Source organism: Phascolarctos cinereus, unplaced genomic scaffold (genome assembly GCF_003287225.1).
Source record: "Phascolarctos cinereus isolate Bilbo 61053 unplaced genomic scaffold, phaCin_HiC Scaffold_1;HRSCAF=81, whole genome shotgun sequence".
NCBI lineage: Eukaryota > Metazoa > Chordata > Mammalia > Diprotodontia > Phascolarctidae > Phascolarctos > Phascolarctos cinereus.
The window spans coordinates 84082453-84103229 of NW_027555514.1; the positions used below are offsets into that span (position 1 = coordinate 84082453).

A 20777-nucleotide genomic window follows, 5' to 3' on the forward strand; every position below is an offset into this window, starting at 1 on the left:
CTTAAAGCAACAATTGAATGCAACCCCATTAGTGACTTTAAACAGACTCTAATCAGAAGTGTCACTGAGGAGATTCCCTCAATAACAATGAACCAATTTCTTCTTTCTATGGAAATAAGGATGTCTACAAGGTATTTCCATGGATTCCTCAAAATAAAGTATAGTCATTGCAGGTATGTTTCTGTCTACATTCTGTAACCTGAGCCTATGCAGCACTAAAAAAGAAAAAATTTCAAAGCCTCAAAAAAGGTTGGGGTTGGTTTTTTTTTTAATCCTGAAAGATACAAACTTTAAGGCAAAGAGATTAAAATATCCTATTACAAACACAGTTAAATGATAAGTACTTTACCTGCAACATAAGCCCAATAGCCTCTTTATTTGAAATAAGCAGGTAAGTCTGTCAGGACCATCCAGCTGCTTAAGGAACTGAGAACTTTGTTTAATTAAATTCTGACACATCCATATCTGAAACAAAATGCATACTTAAAATTAATTTTAAAATATTTAAGTACCATTTTATGATGTCATATGTAATTTTCCAGATATTGTGTATGCTTGATAAAGCTCAAAAAAATTTGAAGTGATATAAATCACCTATAGGCACATAAATCTATAAAACAAAGTTTTTATTTATTAAGCATATAGGTATCAAGTTTATATCTTAAAATAATATAAAAGCATTAAATATCACCAGCCTTTAAATTGATATTAATGTTTTTAGCAAATGTGATAAATAAAACTATTACTGCCAAAAAGTCAATCTTAGATTTACCTTGTAACTGGCTAACAGTTCCAAACAGCCAAATTTTTACTGAATGTGTTAGAAGAGTTGGTCAATATCTTAATTATCCAATTAACAATTCAACTTAAAAAGGCTGTTTCAAAAAGAAGACTTTGTGAAATTTTATGTAGAAACTTACCAAACGTTTTGAATCTTCATTCTGTTTATAAAAAAACAGAAGCTGCCGAACTAAAAGGGTCAGATTGGGCCCATTAGCAACAGAAAAAGTTCCACCAGACTGTGCCAAATTAGCACACTGATCAAATTCACTTCTTTGGATAGAATACTTTAAAAAAAAAAAAAGAAAAAGAAAATACCAATTTTCAATTATGTTTCAAATGAATTTTAAACTTTTTTGATTACTATGGGAAATATTAACAATTAAGTTGCTATTACTTTAAGTTATCTTATCTCTGGAAGTTCAATAAAAACTTGATGTAATACTCAGCTCTTAAATACCTACTAAAACATAATCATCCACAGCTTCCTTCTATTATCAGTTCTGTTTATATGTAATTTTAACCTGTTTATATTTTGTTATCTGTCCTCAAACTGCTGCTAGGTAATTAAGAAAAAAACTACCTCATAAAATCTTAGGAAAAGCATCTTATATACTATTTCACTTTCACTTGTACTCTGATGCAAAAATAATAATTACAAATAATTACAAAGCATTTTAAAGTTGAAATTAAAAATACATCTTACTTAAAGATGACATGTAAACAACAGCTCTGATTTTAAAATCTTAAATCTACTCTAGTGAGGGAAAAAACTCAATTCTTCACTTTTATTTTAATAGGCTTATAGATTTGAAACTAACATTACTAGCAGCAGCCAAGTCATATCAAAGTAAAGGGTTACACATGTTTTCTCCTAAATATTTTGTAGTATTAAAAAATACTTACTTGCTGTTTTCTGTCCCTATAACCTCGGACAAAGGACTGAATAATTATTGCATTTTTCAGCCTTCTTCTTTCTTCCTAAATAAAGAAACAATCATTCAACTAGTAGGAACTGAATTTTAAGTTAAATGGTTATGAAAAGAATACAGGTACCAACATTCCTTTCTTTTTATAAACGTTTCATAGTTTCAGAGAGCCTTCATATATGTGATCTCATTTTTTAATTCTCATAACAACCCTGTGAGGTAGGCAAAATACCCTCATACTATACAGTTTAAAGATGAAGAACCTGGATCAAAAGGGGTTAACTGCTTTGACCAAGGTTCCACCACAGCAAAGCCAGTACAAGAATACTACTGCTATTCTGCTAAATCCTCCTAAAAGAAGTCACACAACAATGACTGAATACAGTAAAAATTGGTACTGTCTAATCCAGGGCTTCTTAAACTTTTTCCACTTGTGACCCCTTTAGCACTTCTTAAACTGTGGGTCAAGAGCCCTTATCTCACCTGACCTCTACAGAGCAATAGTTCTGCTCCCCCATGACTGACTCTCCATCACACTCCTTTTGGCCTCTATTCCAAACCTCTCAAGTCACCTATACTATCTCTTCCACCAACCTACTCAGTAGAGGCCTCATACCTTACCAACAAAACTGACGCAATCCATCATGAACTCTTTTTCTTCTCCCAAACTCTACACATTAAACCCTTTCTTTCATCTGAACTCACTGTCTATTCTCCAAACCCTCCTTTTATCTAACTTCCCTATTACCACCATTCTCCTAGTCACCCAGGCTCATGACCTCAGTGTCATCCTCTCACTAACTTCCCATATCCAATCAGCTGTCAAAGTAGACAAGTGGCAAAGGGTTAGTTAGAGTGTTAGGCCTGGAATCAGGAAGCTATGAATTCAAATGAGACCTCAGGCACTTTCTAGCTGACTTTAAGCAAATTACTCTCAGTTTCCACAACTGTAAAATGAGGATAATAATGCCTACCTGGCAGGGTTGTTCTGAGGATCAAATGAGATAATACTCTAAAATGTTTAGCCCAGTGCCTGACACATAGTAGGTGATTAATAAATGTTTATACCTTTCCCGTTCCCCCTACCTTTTCAGTCTTACCCTCTGCTCCCCTCTCCATGTACTCTGCCATCCAGTGACACTGGTCTCCTTGCAATTACTCACACATGAGATTCCATCTCCCAAGCCTGTGCATTTTCACTTGGTTATTCTCCAACCCTGGAATTCTTTCTCTCCTCATCTCTTACCTCGCAGCTTCCCTGGCTTCCTTCCCAGTTTTAGCTAAAGTCCCACCTTTCAGAAGAAGCCCATCTCGTCTTCCTTAATCTCAGTGCCTTCTCTCTGAGAATGCCCACAACTTATCTTGTATCTATCTTGTTTGTACATAACTGTTAGCATGTTGTTCCTCCACCCCACCTCCAATTAGACTGTAAGCTCCTAGACAGCAAGTACTGGGTTTTTGGTTTTGTTTTGCTTTTTTTAATCCCTAAACTTAACATAGTGCCTGGCACATAAGTAGGTACTTACTAAATGCTAGCTGATTCAATCTTGCCTCCCATTCTCTCCTACTTTGCTGCCATAACTATGACAGAAGTGATTCTTGCTGCCACAGCAAGCTCTCTACCTATACCACTAATCCAATTCCTTTGGAGGGCTTGTCCTTTAGATCATCACATCTCTCTTTATTCACTGGTACCTTCGCTGCCTACAAATGTGTCCAGTTCTCCCTCACCATTTAAAAAAAAAAGTCTTTAGTTAATACAGCCATCTCCATAAACTATCATCTACAACTTTTTCTTTTGGCTAAACTCCTAAGAAAAACCTATCTACCCTATCTCTTCTTACTTTGCTCCCACTTGGAACCTAGCTTTCAATATGCATCTCAACTGTAATTGTTCTCTCCAAAGTTACCAACAAATCTCTTAATTATTAAATCCAGTGGCCTTTTTTCAGTTTTTCAGATGCAGGATATATAGTCTCCCAAAGGGCAAAGAACTCTCATTCCGCAGAGAACAGGGACTATCTGGAAAACCATACTGAGTTAATCCTCGCAATCCCCTAGCTTATTCTGGTCAGGAACCCCAGTAAGATTCCAACACCCTCCAACTCCTTAAGCATGCTACAGAATGCCAGTCTCATGGGTCTTTGCAGCAGTGGAAGGGAGAGGAGCCAAAGAGTGAGAAGAAAATCCAGAGAAAAGCAACAAATAGAAATGCTCACAAAAACAAAATTCCAAGGGAAATATTCACTAGCAGACAAGCCAGTAGAAAAACTCATAAAGATACAAGAAAGAATAAGCAAAGAAAAGCCAAAGTACAACGAAGAAGTCTACATACTGTGAAGGAAAATTAAGCAAAAACCACTCATCGAAAAGAAATCTGCAGATCCCTCAGAGATCATGAAACAATGAGAAACTCCAGAATGGTTGAAAAGAGAAACAAAATTATCAGAAGATTAAAGTAGGAATAACATTAGCTCAGAAATGAGAGCTGTCAAAAAAATGTTTAAAAGATGAATAATAAGAATACTGAACTTAGAAGACAAGATGGTCTTTCCAAAGAAGTAGAGGCTCTGAACAAGAAACTGACATATTTGAAACAAATATGGAAGAAAATTTAGTGGAAAAAAAAAACTCAATTATTAGAAGAACCTAAGTTTTGCAGTACTGGAGGGAACTACTGGGACCTAGCACCTGAAAACCTGAAATCTGAAAATGCGTTCTGGAAGAAATTTTTTTTTATTAGGTTGGTATTATAACATTTATTAAAATAATACTATGGGTTAATAGAAACAGCAAAGAACCAAAGAATTAAAATGCAAGCTATGTAAAATCCCAACTAAAACCTGAATGTGTCTAATGTATTCATTCAGTAGCTAACCAGAAAGACAACACCCTCAATATAGTAAAGTACTGCAAAGCAATTGGCAATTTTCAGTTATCAAAACTGTGGGTTTTGCATTTTGTATCCTTTTCTCAACCAGGAAAAAAATTCTTTTTGAATGTTATATAACATACATAAAAAACATGATAGAAAAATACATTATAAACTTTTAACAATGGCTGTAAAGACATTATCTTACATGTTTCTTATAGGCAATAGGTTGGTTATGGCACATACACAGCATGAAACTACTAAGATAATAAAGAATAGACAAAATACATGTCAGCTGTATGGTAGCATAAAAGTGACACTCCCATCTACTCACTTTTTAAAAAATTACATAATACTGTCAGAAAAAAAGTCTTAAAACTACACATTTTAATAAGAAATAAATTTAATAAATAATGATAATACTGAGAACCAAGGCATTCAGAGATTTCAAAAGTCATGCTTTTTTTAAAAAAAATTGATCCAAAATTTTGTCAACTAAGCTTTCAAAAGTTTGTGTAGAGCAAACATTACTCATAAATGTCACACATGTATTTCATACACTTACTTTTTCTACAAGATTTTACCCTTTCAACTCCAGAACTACAATTCTGAAATTATAAGCAAATTAATTCTAACATTGTTCCTGGAAAGAGTATGTCTATCTACTACTCTATTATTCCACTAACCATCCTCCTAACTTTTCAAACCAGAATGTCCCTCTTTGGCCAGCACTCCACTTTATGTGTGGTCTCCCTGCTAGACTGTAAGCATCATGAGAGCAAGAACTATTTCTTTTCGTTTGCATTTTTATACCCAGAACTCAGCACAGTGCTTGACATATGGCAGATGTCTAATAAATGCTTTTTTCATTCATTCATTCATTTGCAGTCAAGAACAGGCACACCTCATTTTGTTGTGCTTTGCAGATAGTGCTTTTTTTTTTTTTAATAAATTGAAGAAGGACAGCTAGGTGGTGCAGTGGATAGAGCACCAGCCCTGAATTCAGAGGACCTGAGTTCAAATCCGACCTCAGACCAAACACTTGACACTTACTAGCTGTGTGACCCAGGGCAAGTCACTTAACCCCAATTGCCTGAATGAATGAATGAATGAATGAATGAACGAATGAATGAGTAAATTGAAGGTCTGTGGTTACCCTATATCGAACATGTCAATTGGTGCCATTTTTCTAACACCATGTGCTCACATTGTGTCTCTGTGTCACATTTTGATAATTTTCACATTTCAAATTTTTTCATTATCATGATGCCGGTTATGGTGACCTGTGACCAGTGATCTTTGATGTTGTTATTGTAATTGTTTAGGGGTGCCATGAACCACACCCAGATAGGACAGCAAACTTAATCGATAAATGCTGTGTGACTGCTCCACCAATCAACCATTCCCCATCTCTCTCCATCTCCTCAGACCTCCCTATTCCGAGATACAATAATATTGAAATTATGCCAATTAATAACCCTACAATGGCCTCCAAATGCTCAAATGAAAGGAAGAATCAATCTATGTGACAAACTTCACTGTTGTCTTATTTTAAGAAATTGCCCCAGACACCACCCTAATCAGTCAGCAGCTATCTGCATCAAGTTAAGACTCTCCTCCAGGAAAAAGCTGACGACTTGCTGAAGACTCAGGTGATGGTTAGCATTTTTAGCAATAAAATATTTTTAATGAAGGTATATACATTGCTTTTTAGATAGATTACAGTATAATGTAAATATAATTTTTATATGCACTGGGAAACAAAAAAAATTCATGTGGCTTGTGATATTTGCTTGATTGCAGTGGCTTGGAACCAGGCAGGCAATATCTCCAAGTATGCCTGTACACATCTTCTAGAAACCAGGAAATAAGCAAGCCAATCAATTACCTTTCCTTTTTCTATTCCTAACTAAAAAAAGGAGGCACAATTTCTTGACTGTGGTGAAGACGCAGGAGGTAGAGGAGATCTAGCCTGTTGTAACGAATATCTAGATTCAAATCCCATCTTTGACACCTCTTCTGAACAGGTCACCTCTCCCAGCTTCAGGTACCTGAGCTGTACCACGGGAGTAATAATGCCTATTTTTCTATAATGTTAGAGTCCCAAATGAGATCACATATGTATAGCACTCTGCAAACCTAGAAGTGTCATGTCAGTTATTACTATTTTAAGAAGCTGCCTTTTTAGTCACTTTTCCAAATGTTTTCAGGTACAAAAATACACACAGCAAATGCAACTAAAGTTACCTGCAGTTCCCAGTAAAATGCCTGAGGACAAGGACTATTTCATTTTTCTCTGTTATCTAAAATTCCTAGTACATTACAAATAGTAGGTACTTACTAGATATTTGTTTAATTGGACTGAAATTCAATATAAGATTTAAAAAGTATTATTATGACTGCAAATATAACTTAAATATCTTCATAAAATTTATTTTACCTCTCTTTTCCTTCTTTCCTCCTGGGTACGATGCAAGAGAGATGCCTTTTCTTCCTAAAACCAAAATACAAAAGAGATAAGTATTATTTTTTTACTTTTAAACATCTCCTTGTAAAAAAAAAAAGTGTGACTTTGGAGCCAGAAGCACCCATCAAGTAAATATATTCACTTAATAATCTTTTTAAACTACCACATTTTTTAAGAACCTACCATTTAAAGCATTCAAACTCTACTCTAGCATAGGATGAATACGATAGAAAATGCTCATTTTCACAGAACAGGAAACTAAAGTATACAGAGAGCAAGAAGTATGTTAAAAGTTGTATTTCAGTAATTTTCTAAGAATAACATCTAATGACTCTAAAGTCACTGATGATTATTTCTTCATAAAAGTAAAAATGGAATTCCTAACACAATCAGTCAGAATTCCAAAGACACCTTAAGCAAAACAATAAAGACAACCAAAAAGATGTTTCAAAAGACTGGCAAAGGGGCAGCTAGGTGGCACACTGAACAGAGCTCTGGCCTTGAAGTCAGGAGGACCTGAGTTCAAATCCAGCCTCAGACGCTTAACACATACTAGCTGTGTGACCTGGGGCAAGTCACTTAACCCGATCTCCTCATCAAAAAAAAGACTGGCAAAAAAAAAAGGGAAAAAAAAGACTGGCAAAAAAACAAAAAGCAACCAGAAAATAATATCACTATATACATCTCAATGCTTCAGAAATTTTTGACATTTTAATGTTACAATATTTGTCAAATGAAAGATTATCAATTGTCAATTAAAAGAAAATCAATTTAGAAAGCAAAGTTTAAAGTATTTAGGGAAATTGTTACATGAGAAGTCAAATAAAGCCAACAAGTACAAGTAAGCACCCAGGCAGTGTGCTAAAAGTGATAGGGATACAAAGGAAGGAAGAAAAACAAACCAAAAAAAATAGTCCCAGTTCTCAATTCACAGTTTAATGGGGGAGACAACACGCAAACAACTATGTGCATGTAGATACAGGATAAGTTCAGGGCAGTCTCAGAGGGAAGGTACTAAGATTAAGGAGGACTGGGAAAGGCTTCTGGTGAAAGGCAGGACTTTATCTGAGACTAAGAAGGAAGCCAAGAGGGAGAGATGAAAAGAGAATTTCAGGCTTTTAGGACAACCAATCAAAATGAACAAGTTGGAAGGTGGATGATCTTTGAGGAGTAGCAAGTGACCTGCACTGGAGTAAGGTAAAACCGGAAAGGTAGGAAGGGACCAGATTATGAGGGGTTTTAAAAGCCATAGAATTTTATATTTGATCCTAGAGAAAATAGGGAGCCACTTGGAGAAACACTAAGAAAATATATTAACATAAATGTCAAGCAAAAAAACAACTTATTAAAAGAGTTTTGGCGGGCAATTTAACCCATTTATATGTGAACGAAAATCCAAACACGTGTAGAAATAAATTAGTTTATAAGATTTAAAAGTGGAGTAAAATGTTCCAAGTTTTTATTATGAAAAATTTTAGTTTCTGAATTTGAGATGTTAGCGCTGGCTTCAGCAGCACAAAATTCCAAATACTTAATTTGTATTTATAAACCTGCTCAGAGCAACCAATAAATCAACCAAACATTAAGTGCCTACTATATGCTAATATAAAGGCAAAAGCAAAACATTAGTTTCTGCCTTCAAGAAGTTTACATTCTAAGAATGGAGACTATCTGCTCAGGAAAATTTTGTGCACAGTAACAGCAATACTGTACTATAAAAAACTATGAATGACTTAAATTCTCAGCAATACAATGATCCAAGAAAATTGCAAAGGACTAAAGATGAAGCATACTATCTACCTCCAAAGAAAGAACTGAAATTGTTTGAATAGAGACTGAAGCATACTATTTTTCACTTTCTTTCCTTCATTCTTTTTCTTTTGAGTCTTCTTGTACAAAATGACTAATACGGAAATATTTTACAAGATTGTACATCTATAACCTATATCTTACCATTTCAAGGAGGGGGAAGAGGAGGAATGGAGGGAAGAAGGGATAGAATTTGGAACTCAAAATTTTTTTTAAAAAGTTTTAAAATTGTTTTGATATGTAATTGGGAGAGTCTATTGGAAAGGCATGAAACATTTTTTTTTTAAAAAAAGACTGGTGGGGGCAGCTAGGTGGTGCAGTGGATAGAGCACCGACCTTGGATTCAGGAGGACCTGAGCTCAAATCCGGCCTCAGACACATAACACTTATTAGCTGTGTGACCCTGGGCAAGTCACTTAACCCCACTGCCTAACCAAATAAACAAATAAATAAATAAATAAGGCTGGCAGTAAATTGAAGAGACTGATTTATTCCTTAGACCTTAGGTCTCTTCATAACCTGCTCAAGGTTATTCCTTAGACCTTAGGTCTCTTGATAACCTGAGCAGGATAGCAACTTGGTCAGCCCATGCTTCAGGAATCGCTAGCTTTTTTAGCTAGGTAGAAGATAGACTGAAGAAGGGTGAAGCTGGATGCTGGGAAAGCATTTAGGAGATCATTGTAATAGTTCAGAAGAGTAGTCATTAGGGCTCGGGTTAGTATGGCTGTAGTGTGACTGGAGAAAATAGGCCGTGTGTGAGATGTCGAGAAAGTGGGAACTAGGAGACTTGGCAACTAATTGGATACGAGCGAGTGAGTGAGACAGTGGTCCAAACTGAGATTTTGCTCAGATTTCAAAAGTCAGTAAAAGACAACCAAGTTCCCCTAATTCTCTTGAGTATTTTCATTCTTGATCTCTCTCTCTTTTGAATGTTCAATTTTCCTTAGTTATTTTTAAAAGGGTATTATTATTTTGGGTTAGATATGTGACTTGACCGGCATACAGATCTTCCAGTGTTGAAATTCCTTGATGTAGATCAGCAACTCCTCGGTGAATTACAGTGGACAGAGAAGTCAAATGACTTGCCCGTGGTCTCCCAGGCAGGGCTTGATGTGATTCCTCTATCTCTAAAGCTGGCCTTACCCCTACACCAAGCTAGCTCTCTACAAAGTCTTACTTCGGAGACATCCTCCCTAATACTTTATAGCACTGAAGTCTCATTTTGGTTTAGGAGCTCAGTAGTGATAACAGTCCCTCTACCAATACATGTTCTGCAACTTAGAGAAATACCCAGCATACTGAGAAACTCAGTGACTTGCCCAGGGTTACATGGTGAGCATGACTCAAAGGTGGGACTTGAACCCAGGTTATCCTGACTCCAAGGCTGGCTCTCTATCCAATATATCCACTGCCTTACTGCTGAATAGGGTGGTCCTGCTACTTCAATAACACTTGCTCAGCACTGTGGCCATGAAACCACGCGGTCATTCTACAAGGTTAGAGCCATTCTATAATGGTTAAAAAAGATATGTTATCTTCAGCTCACAAAATCTGATTAACCTTTACTTGAAGCTTTCACATTTTGTTTTCAGTCTATGTATGAGCTTTTTTTAAAGTAGATCTGTTTCTTCCCTCCCTCCCTATCAGCTGGGGACCTGTTTTCTAGCCTCTTCCCAAGGAACTCATCCAAAAAAATGACCCCAAACCGAAAAAAGGTAGTATCACATACAATTCAGAACCCATGTGCACCCTCTCCATCAATATGCCAAATGTACCCCCAGTAGATAGGACCCCCTTTTCCAGAGATGTCACCAAATCCCGATCCTTTCTCATCTCTTCCACTGGATCCCAGGAAAGAGACATTATCATTTTCTTAAAACTCCAGAGCAGGTTGACTTCTCTTTTCTTCAGCCATTAACAGAACCAGTTCTATTGAGAACCTCATGGAACCCTGAAAGGCCAGTTCTTGTTGGTTTAACCTCCTCACTGGTCCATTGTTACAGTTTATAATTCTGACACATCTGCCAGATACTTCAAGATACAGTGGAAATAAAGAACTAAACAAAGGACATTTTCTTCACAAGTCTCATGTCTGTATGACATCATTTGACAGGGTTGAAAGCATGCCATGGCGAGGGATGTGTATGTGTTTAGAGATGTAAGACTGGGGTTAAGGATTACTTTGCCAGGACTCTATATGATGAGCAGCAAGGTACACTGGAAATCTGGTGTCAGAGGACCTGGGTTCAAATCCTAACTTTTCCATACTACCTAGGTGACCTTAGGCAATGAACTTAATGTCTCTGAGCCTCAGATTCCTTATCTTTTTTTTTTCTTAAGGAGAGTGAACATGATGACCTTTAAGGTCCCCACCAGCTCTAGATCAGTAATCTGATAATCCAAACTGGCTGAAACGTCTACCATGTCCATCTCCCATTCTTCTTCCTCCAGTGGGTAGGGACAATCTGGCCCATACCTGCCTGAATTAAGGGGTGTGGATGACAGCCAATGGCACCAACCCTGATCACCAGACCTTTCTCCAAACCCTGTATGTATGCATTCATTCCTGCTTGTGGACAGGACAGGGCCTTGCTTCCTACTACGTAGGATCACATCAGTGATGCTCAAATATTTTTGCGATGATGACTGATAAATTGAATGCTTGTTAAATCCATATTCCATTGGCTTTGTAAGCTCGCTAATTTAGGGTCTCCCTCCAAAGATACGGATCCTAAGCCATCCATGCTTTCTCATCCTGGGTGACTTTTGTTTGTGTCCCCACAGAAATCCTCCATTGGCAGTCCATTTAACTTGATGGGGAAGGACTTTCTTTGTCTAGAGCTCGATACTACCTGGATGCCAATAGGTCTTACTTTGAGACTGGCCCATTTTTATATCTCTCTGGTAATATCCTTTATACCACTTTTCTTCCTCAGTGTTCTGTGGGTGATGTGCCTGCTCAAGCCTGCCATTGCTGGACCCTTTCCATTTGCCTTCTGATTGACCCTTACCTTTAATTTTCCAAAGATGGTAGCATATCATGACTCATAGTCATGCATATGCCAGTTTATTAAAGATGTCTTAAGTAGACTTAAATGATGCAAGGCCCTATTTTATCCCCATAAAGGATTTAGGGAAGTTGTAGAATCTAACATGGTCTCTGAGATACATTGGAGGGAAGTAGATGGTGCAGAGGATAGCGTGGGATTTGGCATAAGGAAGACTTGGGTTCAAATTCAACTTTAGACACTTACTGGCTGTGACCCCAAGCAAATCTTTGAATTTCTGTCTCAAGTTCCCCAGGTGTAAAATGGGGATAATAATAGCACCTAGCTCCCAGGGTTATTATGAAAGTAAAAATGAGATATTTACAAAGCATTTTCCAAGCCTTTAAGTGACATATAAATACTAGGTTGTATTATTATTATGACTAATATTAATTGTTATTGTTGCCTAGAACTGAAAAGGCTTAGAGAAATCAGGCTTTACACATGGGAAAAAAACTTGAATAGGAATTTTAAATCTCACCTGTTGTGGAATGTAACAGAATCCTGTTAAATTCTGTTAAATCCTTTTAAAATCGCTGTTTTAAAAAAAATAGGACTCACTTCCTCTTTTGTAGCATTGCAAGTTATTTGCATATAGCAAAGTTTTGTGTACATATTCACCACCTTCAGAAAGCAAAAGTACCTAACCATCCATCTATCTGCTCACTGACCTGTTATGATCTGAGGTTCAGTAGGAAATGTTCTCCATCTATATGAGCTTTCCCCAGCCTGTCCTTTCACAGTGCCACTAGAAATTTAGTCTTCTGAGTTCAGGTATTGTTTCTAGAAGGTACCTGCTAAAATGTCATTATGTTATCTAGAAGAGGTAACATGGTAGCACTTGACTTAGAATGAATTAACTATTTATCAATAGCTATTTTATAATAATCAGGGAAATGCAAATTAAAGCAACTCTAATGTTCCACCTCACTCCCACTATATTGGCAAATAGGACAAAAGAAAATGACAAATACTGGAGAGACTATAGGAAAACAGTCATATTGTTGCATTGATAATGGAGGTGTGAATTGGGTCAGCCATTCTGAAAGCAATTTGGAACATGCTGCCAAAGTCACTAAAATTGGAATCCATTGATGCCACTCCTAGGCATTATACCCTCCATGTCTACAAAAATATTTAGAGCTATTTTTTTTGTAGTAGCAAATAATAATGATAATAATAATAATTGGAAACTAAGAAAGAGTTGTACACCTTTTTGGGAATGGCTAAATTATGTTATATGAATGTAACAAATATTACTGTACTATAAGAAAAGACAAAACGAAGTTTCCAAAGAAACTGGGAAGATTTCGATGAACTGATTCAAAGTGAAGTGAGCAAAACTAAAAGTAATTTGTGTGATAACCATGAGATTTTTAAAGAAAAACAACTTTAAAAGACTTTAGAACTCTGATCAAAGCAATGACAACCCAGGATTCCAGAGGACCAAAGATGAAGTTTTTGCCCACCTTCTGACTGAGAGCGGATGCACTCAAAATGCAGAATGAGGCCCCCAGCTTTGGACATGGCCAACGTGGGGATTTGTTTTGTTTGAGTGCGCACATTTGTTATGAGGGTTTTCGTTTTCCTTTAAAAAAATGTTCAATGAGGGGGGCAGGGATTGGGTGGGAGATAAAGTGTTTGTTAATTAAAAAAAATAATAAAACTAAATTATATTTTTAAAAAAAAAGACTGGCAGGGGGCAAAAACCAAAAAAACTGAACAATCCAGTAAAATAAATATTAAGAATTTCTGAAAGGTTCACAAAGTAGAGTATCTTTATTACCCTTATGTCTAAGAATTATCATAATCATCTCATTAGATCCCCTGTGTTCTAAAGAATTATTTAGATATATTAAACTTAGTTTCTACATGTGTAAAACAAGGGAGTTAAATTAGATGATCTCCAATTAAAAAACAAAAACAAATACAAATAACATTCTTAGCTCATGGTCCACTTGGCCCACAGGCTATAAATTTGCTGGCCTGCAAACTCTCCAGAGGAAGAAGTTAAGAACCAAAAAAAGGAAAGGGACTTGCCCAAGGTCATGTAGGTGGCGGTAGTAGTATGGAGAAGAGTGAGCAATCAAGTCTTCTGAGTCCAAATCCAGCATTCTTTCTTCTCCCCCCCAACCATTCTCATCTTCTCCATCCCTTCTCCTCCATCAGTTCCTTTGCACACACCCAAGTCCAGGCCTTTAACAATGATATGGATGGGACAGAACAGGGAATTGTTTCTAGCCTAAAAGAGTCTAATGCTCACCCTACAGGCAGAGAGAGAATCCCATTTCCCTGAGTAAACTAGGTGTCTTTTTTTTTAAGGCAATTGGGGTTAAGTGACTTGCCCAGAGTCACATAGCTAGTAAGTGTCAACTCAGGTCCTCCTGAATCCAGGGCCGGTGCTCTATCCACTCTGCCACCTAGCTGCCCCTAAACTAGGTGTCTTTACCGTCACTGGGGGGGCAGAGGGAAAGAACAGAGGTCATAGCCAAGTCACCTCCAGAACATCTACAGCACAGGCTAGTATGACCCAGTCCCTTTCTCCCTTAGCACTTCCACTTATGAAGAAGGCAGCTGGTGTTAAGCCCTGAGGAAGTTCAGAACAGAGAATAACAGATTAATTAATGAATACTATGTATTTATGAAGAATCTACTATATGTCAGGCACTGTGTGAGGCATAGGGATTTTTTCTGAGGGGGGTGGGTGAGGCAATGGGATAAAGTGACTTGCCCAGGGTCACACAGCTAGTAAATGTCAAGTGTCTGAGGCTGCATTTGAATTCAGGTCTTTCTGAATCCAGGGCCAGTGCTTTATCCACTGCATCATCTAGCTGCCCCCCGATGCATGGGGATTTTAAAAACAGAAAAGAAAAAACAAGGGAGGGGAAGGAGAAAGATAGGGAAGAGAGTACACAACTCACAGGGATCAATGACCTCATTAATTTCTCCTGACTGCCCATCCTGAGAGACTCTTGTCCATATCTTTCCATAAGTCTGCCACAGGGGGCGTACACAAAATGCTGCAGGCCTTCCTCAGCTTCCCCTGACATCATGAGAGTGCCAATGGAGTACTCTAGTTGCCCAGCTGTTATCCCTTGACAGATGAACAGCCCACCTTCTCTTAGCAAAGTGCCAGACACATAGTACTTAATGCTTGTTTCCTTCCTTTCTTACTCTTCTTATTATATATTTCTTTGATGACATCTTTTACTCCTGTTCTTTGAAGTTCTTCATTGGTTATATGTTGCAATCCCAATGTGTTCTACTGACCACTATTTGATATTTATTTTTAACTCAAGATTGTTGCACTCCATGTCTCAAAGACATACAGAAATACTGGTACAAAAGAGAAATCAGTAAAAGCTTTGTGCAGAAGATGACTCCTGAGCTGAGTCTTGGAGGAAACTAGAAAATTCAAGAGTCAGAGGTAAGGAGAGAGTGTTCCAGGCACTGGGTGACAATCTGGACAAAAGCACAAAAATTAGGCCGGTATGGTTGGGCCATGAGTTCATATGGGAGAATATGTGCAATAAAAGTAAATGGAAAGCTAACTTGGGCCAGGTTTTAGAAGGCTTTAAATGCCAAACCTATGATTTTATAATTGCTTCTGCAAGTTAATCAGAAACCACTATAGTTTAGGGACAGTGGCTCAGTCAGTCTTGTGATTCAGGGAAAAAATCTTTGGCAGCTCAATGGGAGATGGGACTGTAATGGGAAGAGACTTGAGGTAGGCAGACCAATTAGAAGGCTATTGTAACAGTCCAGACAAGAAATAATGAGGGCCTAGAACAGAGTAGTGGCTATGTGAGCAAAAAGCAAACAGATGCAAGAGATACTGTGGAGGCAGAAACAAGTTCTGGCAACTCACTAGATATGTGGGATGAATGAGAGTGAGGAAGTCAAGGATGACACTAAGGTTTCAAATCTAAGTAACTAGAAGGATGATGGTACCCTTGAGAAAAATAGACTGACTGGCAGTCAATCCCAGGCAGCCAAAGTTACTTTTTGGAGGCAGCTTTCAATCTGGCTGAGGAGATAAGATTCAAACTTCAAGAAATACACACAGGCATTATATTAACAAAGCCAGATCAGGCTAGATTCTAAGAGATTTAAGTATCTGAAAAAAAAAATCAACGAGGTTCGGAGCTATCAAAGAAACAAAGTTGTCTGGAAGAGGTAATACCTGCCCAGGGTCTTTAATAACAAGGAGGAGTCACAGGATCAGAGGATTGGGGGCTAGAAAGAACCTTCAAGAACATTTAGCCACTGGATTGTTGCAAGGCAAGTACTTGTAAATCCTAAAGTGCCAAGTAAATGTGAGTTATTATTATGAGACCTAGTATAGAATAGAAGAAAGAGCAGTGAACTTGGAATCACAAGAGACTTGGGTTCAAATTCAGTTTCTGGGCACATACTAGATGTGTAACTACTTAATCTCTCTAAAAACCTCAACTTCCTCATTTGCAAAATGGGCATAATACCTGTGGAACCTACAATATAAGACTACGGAGGTCAAATGAAATAATATAGATAAAGCATTAAGCAAAATTAATCAACAAGCATTTATTAAGTAGCTATATCCCAGGCATTAAGCTAAGTGCTGGACAGACAAAGAAAAAACAAAAAGAAACCTTCTCCTCACAATATGAATATCAATAGGTACATACAAGATTAAATATAAAAGAGACAGAAAGTGACTTTAGAGCTTAGAGTACCAGCAGCTACACAGACCAGGAAAAGCTCCTGTAAGAAAATGACATTTAAGCAGGATCTTAAAACACTACATAAAATCCACTAAAAAGTCTTTGTTCAAATTTCAGAAAACTTCTAAAGCTTATTAAATGTAAATTTTATAAAACAAAAATTTATATAAGTAATCTTAATAATTTGTCCTAAAAGAAAAAATTATATAAACAGGTTCAAAAAAGTTTTAATTTCAAAGATTAATCCATTATGTACAGTAAAAGAAAGGAAGATCTTAGGTAAATAACCTAACATTTTGAAGTGAACACCTAAGAAATCCACATCCTCTTATAATATGCCTTGGTACCACTATCAAAGATGACAAAAAAGGAGGAAATGAATCAATATGTAACAGAAAAATATAGTACTACTCAAAGAGTCTGGGAGGGAGAGGGCCCTACTCAGTTGCTAATAAAAATATCTTGAAACAGTTTTTTCATTTACATGCATTACTTACTTCATAAAAAAAAAAAGCTATTCACATACCTGCAATACAACCCTGCAATTTTTAGTTCTTCAGATTCACAAGAAGGCAGAAAAGTATCAGAAAGAGGAGTGGATCTGGAGTCCCAAAACCTGATGAATTTGCAATCTGATGTCAAGATAAAAATCTGGCAACTTCTGTTTTTCAGGTTCATTACTATAGGCAAGTCCCTTTACCTCTCTGAGACTGTCTCCTTGTATATAAAAAAGAGGGAGACTTGCACCCACCTCACCAGGCCGCTGAGAGGAAAGCATTTTGTCACAGAAAAAAAAAGAAAGAAATGGCTGCAGTTGTGCAAGGACAAACACACTAACACATAGTTGGGGGAGCTGTGAAAGGTGTCTGCTGTTGTGGAAAACAATTTAGAATTATACCCCTCAAAAGCATGAAAGTATACATACCCTCTGACGGAGTATTACTATTGTTAGGTATGTACACAAAGAAAAACAAGGACAGAGGGAAAGGACTCATAAACAAGACAATTTACATCAGTACTTTTGTTGTAGCAGAGACCTGACAAACCTAGGTGCCTATAGCTGATATGGTAATTTGTATAATATAAATGTAATGGAAATTTATTCTAATTATAACAAATTATAAATATGACAGATCTAAAGAAATATGAAAAGACTTAGATGAAGTAATACAGTGAAATGAATAGAACTAAGAGAATAATATACACAATGACCACATGAGAAGGAACAACTCCGAAAGAACTCAGAATTCAGACCACGACAGTGACCAATCATTTCAAAAGACTGATAAAGAAAAATATGCCACTCAGAGAGGTAGCAGGTCATAGCTAATAGACAGCTGGCCTTAAAATTAGAAAGGCCTGAATTCAAGTCTTGACTCTGACAGAAAGTGACTGTGTGACCCTGGGCAAGGCACTTACCCCCTCAGTGTCCTAGGTAAAGTCTCTAAGATTGGAAATTGCGCAACAGTTACTGATCTATCTACTTTAGTAGGCATTTCCTCACAGGGACTCCTCTACACTAAAACTACAGATTTGGTCCAAAAAACTAACAAAATCATCCAAAAGTGCAATCACCTTCTCAGAGAGATAATGGACTAGATGTACAAAATTAGGCATGATCAGCTCTGAATTTATTTTACTTGATTAAACTGGTTAGAAGAGAGAACTTCTACTTGTACAGGAGGGAAGTGGATAGTGATAAACCTGGAGGGGGAAAAAAAGAGAGCAAGAACATCAAAAAATTATTTTCAATGTACTTTAAGGAAAAAAGTGCAGAGACAAAAATTAACAGTTCTGATACTACCTGGCTAAACTTCATATATTTCTTTTGAAAAAAACTTTATTTAACAGAAGTTTTCAACTTTTTACACAATTCTCATTCCTTTTCTTTGTACCTTGAAATGACTACTGATGAAGATTAAAATCACAATAAAAAAAGGTGGGGAGGTAAGCACTTTTTTAAAGCCTAAAATATCATGTAAATATAAGCTGCAGTTGTTAATGCTGTGGGGCTGGGGGGAGCACGGTGGGGTTCTCATGGAGTTGGGTACTCTCACAAATATCATTAAGACATTAAGATGACATTAAGAAAAATTAGGACTTGGTAGAAAGAGTGCAGAATCTGGAACCCGAGGACCTGGATCTAAAGCCCAATTTTGTTGCTTAGTATCTGTGTATAAGTCATTTTAACTTTTCTTGGTCTCATTTTCTCATCTGCAAAGTGAGGTGATTAGATTAGATGATCTTGAAGGTCTTTTCAAGTTCTACATCCTAAATAAAAATCCTAAATGTCTCAGGGTACAGCTATCATCCATATATTAGGGGTCTTAACGTAGACTTATCTAAAGTAAAATCTCCACTGCCGCGTATATTCTGACTTTGAATGTACCCTTGCCTTCCTGTTTGGACTGCAGTAGAAACTGGCAGTGAAAAATTTATTAGACACCAATAATAAAATGAAAAGAGGGAGGCAGACCTGGGTTTCTAGCCTTCTACAGCACAATATTACACCTGTGAACTTAGATATTTTACAAACATATAAGGACTCTATTTTCTTGCTATTATAATTACTGTCACTCATACTCATCCTAGTCAAAACCATATAAAGAGGAATGAAGTAAAAAGGGCATAGGCACATATCAAGAACATCTTTCTATGGTCCCAAAGCATAGTTGGGAAACCACCCAATAAGGTACCATTTATTATACCATTCTCAATAATCTAATGAGTCTTCCTTATTGACAGATCTGGTCAGGTCACTATTCTGTTCAAACTTTGAATGAATGGACCCCATTGTCTACTAAGTCCTTTTCCTGGCATTCAAGGCCCTCCAAGAGCTGGTATCCCCCAGTTTTCCAAATTTATGTGATACCTTGTCTAGTACACTACTCTGCCAGCACTCTACATATTCCAGCCAAAATCTTTTCTCTGAACATACCACCAAGTACCAGTGCTCATTCTATATTCTCTATCCCTAAAATTTCCTTCCTCCTCTTCTTCCCAGTTATCTCCTAGCCATGTGGCCTGTACTCTAGCTTTCTCCTCCCACAGGTTCAACTTGGGCACTGACTAGAGAGCTTTCATTTAATCCATTTGGGCGAAAAGCTTTCACCTTATGCATTCCACCAGGTACTTCCAAGTTATCTCTAAGAAACTATGCTGTGCTCAGGCCCTCCTGCCCACCCACCCACCTCACTTTTTACCTCTGGCCCCCTTTTGTATGCAATATTCTCCCAGGAATGTTAAGTTCTTTGGGGGCAAAGACTGTCTAGCTTGTTTTCTGTATTCCCAGTACTTAGCACAATGCCCAGCACATAGTTTTTGCTCATTCATTCATCCATCTGCTGAACTGCTATTTATTCTTTAAACGCAAGTCAAATGGGGTCAAGTTCCTAAAGGAAATTGGTTTTATAGATTGGATCTATGCCTACCCCATCCCCCAACCTGACAGATTATGTGGACCAGTCAGCCAGTATCCAGGGCAATTAGATACCTCCTTCATGATGAATGCCTTCAGTCTTTAGGTATGGATCTCCTACAATATACCACTATACAGATATCAGTTAATTGGTAAAAATTTGAGCAGAGTATGAGGATAGTGATAGCCACAGCAAATGCTGCTGTCACTGCCAACAGGTGTTCTGGGGATGGAAGGGAAAAGGAACTGGGCTCTACATCCTCTCCAAGAATGAGCTTTGAGGACAGTTCCTAGAACACAAGGTTAATAAGAAAGTAATTTGATGGCTTGCCTATGGGGGTACTAATAAAACTATACTGTGAAATCCAGCATGAGAGCAAGCTCCACTGAAGTCCAAGGCATTCCTTGCTTCATTTATATCATCCTCATGTGAGGCAAGTAGTGTAGCACTGGATAGGGAAAGACCTGAATTCAAACCTAGCCTCAGATATGCATTAACTGTGTGACCCCAAGCAAATCACCTAACCTGTTTGCTTCAATTTTCTAAACTGTAAAATGGGATAACAGCATCTACCTCCTAGGGTTGTTGTGAAGAATACATGAGATAACATTTGTAAAAAGTGCTTAGCACAGTGCCTGGCACATAGTAAGTAGTATATAAATGTTTATTCCCTTTATGAGCTTGTGGAAGACAGTATCCATGGGGACCCTTTCAGCAATCTCTATGTGGGTTATTGTGGGCAAAGTCAAAT

The 20777-nt window shown here is 37.3% G+C and overlaps 1 protein-coding gene across 4 annotated transcripts in view; it reads right to left on the minus strand.

Annotated features, from left to right (window-relative positions):
• Positions 1–20777, minus strand: part of UBE3C (ubiquitin protein ligase E3C) — a 162961-nt gene that overhangs the window by 124519 nt on the left and 17665 nt on the right. For all 4 annotated transcript variants that reach the window (XM_021009644.2, XM_021009643.2, XM_021009642.2 and 1 more), the window contains exons 2-5: positions 7022–7075; positions 1687–1761; positions 921–1067; positions 350–465 (exon numbers count right to left, since the gene is read on the minus strand). In XM_021009644.2, coding sequence (XP_020865303.1) covers positions 350–465; positions 921–1067; positions 1687–1761; positions 7022–7075 — 392 coding nt within the window. The remainder of the gene's footprint in view (positions 1–349; positions 466–920; positions 1068–1686; positions 1762–7021; positions 7076–20777) is intronic.